General features: G+C 46.4%; 1 protein-coding gene across 4 annotated transcripts in view; it reads right to left on the bottom strand.

Annotated features, from left to right (window-relative positions):
• SLC25A44 (solute carrier family 25, member 44) overlaps positions 1–4,487 on the bottom strand; it is a 29,125-nt gene extending 24,638 nt beyond the window's left edge. For 3 of the 4 annotated variants that reach the window (XM_011992744.1, XM_011992745.1, XM_011992746.1), the window contains exon 1: positions 4,172–4,487. Coding sequence is in view for 1 of the 4 variants with exons in the window: in XM_011992743.1 (XP_011848133.1) it covers positions 3,919–3,962 (44 nt within the window). In the remaining 3 variants the exon portion in view is untranslated. Of the gene's footprint in view, positions 1–3,918; positions 3,963–4,171 lie in introns of those variants that run through there. The other variant, XM_011992743.1, reaches the window with a different exon arrangement.
• Positions 4,488–8,394: the final 3,907 nt, after the last annotated feature.

Here is an 8,394-nt window from a genome sequence, read left to right as displayed (position 1 = left end):
ATACAGACTGAAGGAAACAAGAGCATGTTAATGCACATGTAGCCCTTATGTTAAGTGTATCCAATGCCTAGAATTTCAAACAAAACTAACAAGCTTACTAATTTCAAAACCGTATAAAATCAGGAGCTTCACATTTAGGAAATGTCAAATCAGAGGATATCATTTATTAGACATATTTAGTGGTAATACGATGTGCTCCAGTGTAGCCCACCACTGTTCTGTAAGATACTAGAAATTCTCAGCCAGAAAGGGAGAGTGGGAAAATAAATTCCACGAAGTGAGAACCAGGGGCTCCCCAGACTTTAAGAGAAATCCCAGAGAAAGGAGGTAGCCACATCACAGGGACAACTCTAGGGGGCTGAAACATTCTACACTAGCAGTTCCATTAGCAAACCTCATGCCAAGCATCTAATCACAGTCCATCCTCAACCACCTTCCCCAACCAAAGGTCCTAACTCAGGCTTCAGGTAGCTTTTATTCCATGAGAACTGCCTTTTGGTTACCATGGAAGCAAGGGCAGCTTTTCAGGATTCCCTGAGCTGGACTGTATAACTTTCGTTAACATAGGGACTACCTGCAGTGCAAACTGAGTACTTGAGAGCTGAGGGGAAACCTCAGCTTCAAGGTAAGGATTGAGGGAGGTGCACATAACCTGCACAGGCTTCCTACAGGACAAAGCAGTTTGAATTAAGGATAACCCATGTAGACAGTGAAAGGGAGAGAACAAAGGCTTGGAAATGAGAAGACAGAAGTCAACTGGATTGGCAAGACTGGAAAATCTAGGCTGTGGAAAATGAGCTGCAGGCAAAGTTCTGTCGTCAAGAGAACCCCTAGAACAATGATATGCCACTTGCTGTAGGCAAAGGTGGCCCTCCTCCCCAGCCTCAGCCTGGAGGACCCACTAAGTCCTGTGGGATAATATTCTCCTTTGAGCCCTTCAAAAGGTGGTCACTGTCTCTCCCGCTCCAGAGTGGCTGCCATCCAGGGTTGCAAGATCATATTTCCAACACCAGTGAGAGGTGAGAAGACACAGAGAAACAACAGGATTGACTGACTGTCTATACCTCATGTAATCCTTACAATTTAACTTGTGTACAGTTAGACACTTCTGATAAATGAGGAAATGGAGGGTCAGATACATTAAAAGTAACAGGCCCGTGGCTCAAGCCTGTAATTTCAGCACTTTGGAAGGCCGAGACGGGCGGATCACGAGGTCAGGAGATCGAGACCATCCTGGCTGACATGGTGAAACCCCGTCTCTACTAAAAATACAAAAACTTAGCCAGGCGAGGTGGCGGGCGCCTGTAGTCCCAGCTACTCGGGAGGCTGAGGCAGGAGAATGGCGTAAACCCGGGAGGCGGAGCTTGCAGTGAGCTGAGATCCGGCCACTGCACTCCAGCCTGGGTGACAGAGCGAGACTCCGTCTCAAAAAAAAAAAAAAAAAGTAACAGGCCCAAGGTCACATAGCTGATCAATGGAAGAGGCAGATATGAGCCAAGATTTCTTCTCTACTCCACCATGCCTTCTACCTTATGGGATTTGAAGAATTCTAACACAAATCACTGTTTAAGGCCAAGTCATTCCCACCTCTGGAAGGCAGAATTAATGCCCTTATGGCTGCAGGTCACTCAACAGTTAAGCATAAGCTCCTGGCCATGCAGATGCCCAGAGAGTTCTTGCAGCTCTGTTCCAGAGAAACCAAGAACTGCTTCTGCTTTCCTAGTGTGTCTGTGGAGTGACCAAGCTTAGTGGCTGAGCAGTCACCTTGTCAACACAGACAAATACAGCTGGGTTCAAGCAGGAGGGCCTCCTGCCAGGCACATGCAAAATGCGTGCTCTACAGGGCAGAGGGTCAGAGCAGCTAAACGACAGAGCAACCAGGGATTCTGTTCCAGGACCTGGTTTCATGGCACCTTCTCAATTTATCAAGCTGAAACACCAAGTACCAGCATCTCCTGATGAGAAATCCTAAGACAGGATCCGATTTCCCACCTTGTCCCCATCTCTCACATACGCCAATCTATTTTAAACTCCCACAAGGAAGTGGGGACTTTCTGAGGCAGGTAACTCCTATCCAAGGGTCATGCCTTAGAGGGATAAGCCACTACAACAGAAGGGGAGAGGGCACTACACCCACTCCCTTTACCCCTTCAAAAGGGGCAGGCTGCTCCTAAAACGTAGGATCTCAACCTGCTCTTTGTTACATAACTTCCAAACTTCTTGCAGAAATATCAATCCCATTCTTCTTGTTTTGCCCTCTGAAAAATCCTCTTTGCAGATACCCATATGCAAAGTTCCTCCAGCCTTCCCTTCTCCCAACTTAGCCCAACTTCTTTAGGGCTCTTTCTCAGACCCTCATGTGCATGGTTCCAATTCCGGATTTTCTTCTACTTTTCAACACTGCTCAGGCACAAATGCTGAAGTGCTTCCTCTGGGGACCTAACAGGTGACCCAGAATTAGTGAGCGCTTTGTCCTGAAGTCATCAAGTGAAGTGTTAGAGGCAGAGCTCCCACTACTGATCCCACCAATGGAAAGGGACAAATTGGCATATGCCTCCTCCTCTTCACCTCTACTCTCCTTGTACCAGAAAATTCACATGGGACTAACTATTCACTAGGTTCTGGGATAAGATTCTGGCTCGAGAGAAGGCAGTGTCACCTGGAAGGCAAGGTCATACAATGGAAAGAACACCAGCAATCGGAAGATCCATGTTGAATTTCACTTCCATTACTCAGTAGTATAAGACTAGAACCAAGTCACTTCACTGAAATTCAGTTTCCTTGTCTGTTGAATCAGGCTAATAAAGCCTGTCAATGCTGTATAAGAGTTTTGGTGCAACTCATATGAGTTAATAATTGTGAAGGCATTTTGTTAACAGCAAAGCATTATCATTACAGAAAGTTCTACTGGACAGTGATGCTCTAAGTCCTTGCCACCCAAGGTGGTCCACGGACTTGCATCATGGACATCATCACCTGGGAGCCTGTTAGAAATACAGAATTTCAGGGTGCACCCTAGACTTGCTGAATAAGAACCAAACTTTTATAATATATAAGTTTGGGAAGCATTGCTTTAAGTATTAAGGATTGTCAGCATTATAAGAATTGTAATGGCCAGGCGTGGTGGCTCACGCCTGTAATCCCAGCACTTTGAGAGGCCGAGGCGGGTGGATCATGAGGTCAGGAGATCGAGACCATCCTGGCTAACACGGTGAAACCCCATCTCTACCGAAAACACCAAAAAAAAAAATTAGCCGGGCGTGGTGGTGGGCGCCTGTAGTCCCAGCTACTCGGGATGCTGAGGCAGGAGAATGGTGTGAACCTGGAAGGCGGAGCTTGCAGTGAGCCAAGATCGCGCTACTGCACTCCAGCCTGGGCAACACAGCGAGACTCTGTGTCCAAAAAAAAAAAAAGGAATTATAACAACTACTCCAGGACTCTAGGACCATTATGAGTAGGTTAGGAGCCCTCTGACTCCATCCTGACTTGTCAGTAGAATTGAGCACAGTGATGACCATTTGATCGATTCGGATCTTTTCAAATCAAATCATCTTCTACAACTCCTGACAAGACATCCATGGGTCCCCACTTCTCAGCTGGAAACAGAGAATAGAGACCAATACCCTCTATTCCTTCTGTTCTCCCTATTGCATCTGTATCCTGGGAGCTATCTACCACATGAACGTGAATATATGTACATGCTTGCCCACCTGTCCTACTGAATATACATTTCCCTAGGGGAATGCCTGGGGATGCCTTCGAACCCTCCTTCAAGATCATCTCCTCCCTACCTCGGACATGGTGAGATTCCCACCCAGCTTTCCTTCGGTCTTCCATAGGTACCCACGTGATCCCTCATCACAGACAACACATGACAATCCTCTCAAGATACTCCATGGGACACCCCCTTTATACAGCCTCTGTTCTGGCCCCCGCACACCCAACTCTGGCTCTTCGAACATGCCCCCTGCCGTGCTTCTTCGCTGTCAGCGAATCTCACGCTCCTCTGCCAGAAAGAGACGCCTCACAGCAGTTGTCCTTCATTCCCAGAACTGTACGGCACCACTGTATGGCACCACAGCCTGGCACCCCAGGCATCCTTTGCCTCCTTGACAAGTGCAGATCCTCAGAGACCTTAGTTGTCAGGGACCCCGAGCTGGTGGCTTATTACCTTCTCAGACTCCGGCGGCTCCGCCGCGTCTGAGGCGAACTCCAAGCCCGGACCTCTAGGCCGCAGCCCCCAGTCTATCCGTCGTTCCCAGCGAATGCCGTCCGCCGGTCGCATCTTCCTCCATCTCGACTCGGCTCCCGGTACTGCCGGAACCGGAAACTTGGACTCTGTCATTACCGCCCCCTGCGGGGGGCGGAGGATGAGCTGTCGACGATTCCGCCAATGGCGTTTGAGCCTTTGAGCCTCCCAGGAGCGAGGATGGGCTGCCCTTCCGAGAACGGACGGCCTCCTGGTGGCCATCTTGGATTTGGGCAGTAGCCACGCCTTCTTTACCTTCGTTATGCCCTCAGCGTTAAGGCGCCTGCGTGTTCTGGTTGGGCTCTTTCTAATTGGCGGAAATTGAATCACCAGACGCTTATTGAAGATCCAGTTGTAAATAGGGGCACCTTGTGTTTGGGAGTGTTAGAACCTTTATATTCAAATCAAGGCTGGGCACGGTGGCTCACACCAGTAATCTCAGAATTTTGGGAGGCCGAGGCGGGCGAATCACCTGAAGTCAGAAGTTCGAGATCAGCCTGGCTGCCTTGGCGAAACCCCGTCCCTACTAAAACTACGAAATAAATTAGCCGAGAGTGATGGCGCGCGCCTGTAATCCCAGCTACCCGGGTGGCTGACGCACGAGAATCGCTTGAACCCGGAGGTTGGAGTGAGCCGAGATCGTGCCACTGGACGGCGACAGAGCGAGACTCTATCTCAAAAAGAAAAAAAAAAAAAAAAGAACAAATCTAATGTGAGATTTTTATATAACTTTTTCTTCTTTCCTCTTTTTTGTTTTTTAGAGTCACAAGATTACTCTATCGCCCAGGCTGGAGTGCAGTGGCAAGATCATAGCTCATTGTAACCTGAACTCCTGGGCTCAAGCGATGCTGCGGACTCAGTCTCCTAAAGCACTGGGATGACAGGCGTGAGCCACTGTGCTGGTCGCATTTCTCATTATTTATAGAGCCAAAATAGTAGAGGTCAACATGCAGCAGGAATGACTGAGGATACACAGCCGATTTTGAAGTTTGGGAACTCAAAAAACTGCAGGAATGGGGGACAACCTGAAGGTGGAGAAAAATGACATTAAGGGTCTTTTCCAGCTTTTGAAGCTATTTGCCTGTATATAGACTTAAAAGAAGAGGAGGGAGCACTTTAAATGAGGGGCTAGGAGGCATAGGCTGCAGAGTCAGTTCATTTCAAAGTTCATATCTCTACAATTCAACGACAAAAAGACAAACAACCAAATTAAAAAATAACACAGAAGGGTAAGGTAAGTCTCCATTAAACACAGGAAAGAGACTGGAAAACTCCTCTTTGGATCCTGTCTATAGTCGCAGGTGAAATAAAAGAAATAAAAGGAGAGAAAAATGGGCAAAAGACTTGAATAGACCTTTCCCCAAAGAAGATATACAAATGGCCAAGAAGCACATGAAAAGATGCTCACCATCATTAGTCATTAAGGAAATGCAAATCAAGTTGATAAAATGCCACTTCACACCCACTAGGGTGGCTAAAATTAAAACAAACAAAAAGCAGAAAATGAGCGTTGGTAAGGGTGTGGAGAAATTGGAACCCTCAGATATTGCTGGTGGGAATGTAACATGCTACAGCTGCTGTGGAAAACAGTGGCAGTTCCTCAATAAACTAAACATAAAATTAGCATATGATTCAGCAATTTTACTCCTGGGTATATACCCAATACAATTGTAAACAGACATTCAAACAAAAACTCATACACGAATGTTTATTTTTAGCAGCACTATTCACAATTGCCAAAAGTAGAAGCAACTCAAATGTCCATCAACCCATGAATGGGTGAACAAAATGTGGTATATTTACACAGTGGAATAGTATTAAGCAATAAAAAGGAATGAATGTGTGCTACAACATAGATGAACCTTGAAACCATTAAGCTAAGTGAAATAAACCAGATACAAAGGGCACATATTATGTAATCCTATTTATTCCAAATAACCAGAATAGACAAATCTATAGAGACAAAAAGCAGTTTAGTGGATAAGTGATTGCCGGGAGTCTGGAGATTAAGGGAGAGGATGGAAAGTAACTAATGGGTTCAGGGTTTCCTTTTGGGCAATGAAAATGTTCTAGAACTAGGTAGTGGTGATGGTTGCACAATATTGTGTACATATTAATGTTATTAATAGTAAATTTTATGTTATGTGTATTTTACTATTTTTACTTTTTTTTTTTTTTTTTTTTTTTTTTTTTTTTTTTTTGGAGATGGAGTCTCACTCTGTCTCCCAGGCCAGAGTGCAATGGCATGATCTTGGCTCACTGCAATCTCTGCCTCGCAGGTTCAAATGATTCTCCTGCCTCAGCCTCCCAAGTAGCTGGGAGTACAGGCACCAGCCACTATGCCTGGCTAATTTTTTGTATTTTTAGTAGAGATGGGCTTTCACCATGTTGGCCAGGTTGGTCTCAAACTCTGACCTCACGTGATCCACCTGCCTCGGCCTCCCAAAGTGCTGGGATTACAGGTGTGAGCCACCGCGTCGGGCCTACTATTTTTAAAAATTGACATTTCTAGGATGGATCCCTCCTCCTAAACTCCAGACTTATTTATAACTGCCCCAAAATATCTAATGGACATTTCAATCTTAGTGTGATGGTTAGTTTTCTATCAACTTAGCTAGGTTATACCACCTAGTTATTCAATCTAACACTATATAGTGTGATAGTTAGTTTTCTATCAACTTGGCTAGGTTATACCACCTAGTTATTCAATCTAACACTAATATAGACCAGGCACAGTGGCTCACACCTGTAATCTCAGCACTTTGGGAGGCAGAGAAAGGTGGATCACTTGAGATCAGGAGTTCGAGACCAGCCTGACCAACATGGGGAAACCCTGTCTCTACTAAAAAGAAAAAAATACAAAAATTAGCCAGCTGTGGTGGCACATGCCTGTAGTCCCAGCTACTTGAGAGGTTGAGGCATGAGAATCACTTGAACCCAAGACGTACAGGTTGCAGTGAGCCCAGATTGCACCACTGTACTCCAGCCTGGGCAATAGAAGGAGACTCTGTCTCAAAAAACAAACAAACAAAAATCCCACTAATATAGATGTTGCTATAAAGGTTATTTTGCTGGCACAGTTAACATCTAGTCAGCTGACTATAAGTAAAGGAGATTGTCTCAATAATGTTGGTGGGCCTCATCTAATGGTTTGAAAAGCCTGAAGAGCAAAACCGAGGTTTCCCTGAGGAAGAAATTCTGCATTAAGACTGTAATATCACCTCCTGCCCCCAGAGTTCCCAGCCTGCAGGCCTGCCCTACAGATTTCAGACTTGCCAGCTCCTGCAATCAAATAGCCAGTTCCTTGAAAAAAGAAAAAAGAAATATGCAGGCCAGGTGCAGTGGCTCATACCTGTAATCCCAGCACTTTGGGAGGCCAAGATGGACAGATCACTTGAGGTCGGGAGTTCAAGACCAGTCTGGCCATCATGGCGAAACCGTGTCTCTACTAAAAATACAAAAATTAGCTGGGCATGGTGGCATGTGCCTGTAATCTTGGTCACTCAAGAGGCTGAGGCATGAGAATTGCTTGAACACGGGAGGCAGAGGTTGCAGTGAGCTGAGATCATGCCACTACACTCCAGCTTGGGCGATAAAATGAGACTCTGTCTCAAAAAAGAAAAAGAAAAACTTGTGGCCGGGCGCGGTGGCTCAAGCGTGTAATCCCAGCACTTTGGGAGGCCGAGGTGGGTGGATCATGAGGTCAGGAGATTGAGACCATCCTGGCTGACATGGTGAAACCCCGTCTCTACTAAAAAATACAAAAAACCAGCCGGGCGAGGTGGCGGGCGCCTGTAGTCCCAGCTACTCGGGAGACTGAGGCAGGAGAATGGCATAAACCGGGGAGGCGGAGCTTGCAGTGAGCTGAGATCCGGCCACTGCACTCCAGCCTGGGTGACAGAGCTAGACTCCGTCTCAAAAAAAAAAAAAAGAAAAACTTGTATATGTATATAAATGCTCTGGCCAGGCACGGTTGCTCATGCCTGTAATCCTAGCACTTTGGGAGGCTGAGGCGGGCGGATCAAGAGTTTAGGAGTTTGAGACCAGCCTGACCAACATAGTGAAACCTCGTCTCTACTAAAAATACAGAAATTAGCCGGGCTCGGTGGCTCAAGCCTGTAATCCCAGCACTTTGGGAGGCCGAG

Source organism: Mandrillus leucophaeus, unplaced genomic scaffold, assembly GCF_000951045.1.
Source record: "Mandrillus leucophaeus isolate KB7577 unplaced genomic scaffold, Mleu.le_1.0 Scaffold418, whole genome shotgun sequence".
Lineage (NCBI taxonomy): Eukaryota > Metazoa > Chordata > Mammalia > Primates > Cercopithecidae > Mandrillus > Mandrillus leucophaeus.
The sequence above is the reverse complement of the archived record's forward strand: the minus strand, read 5'-3'. Positions and strand labels throughout refer to the sequence as shown.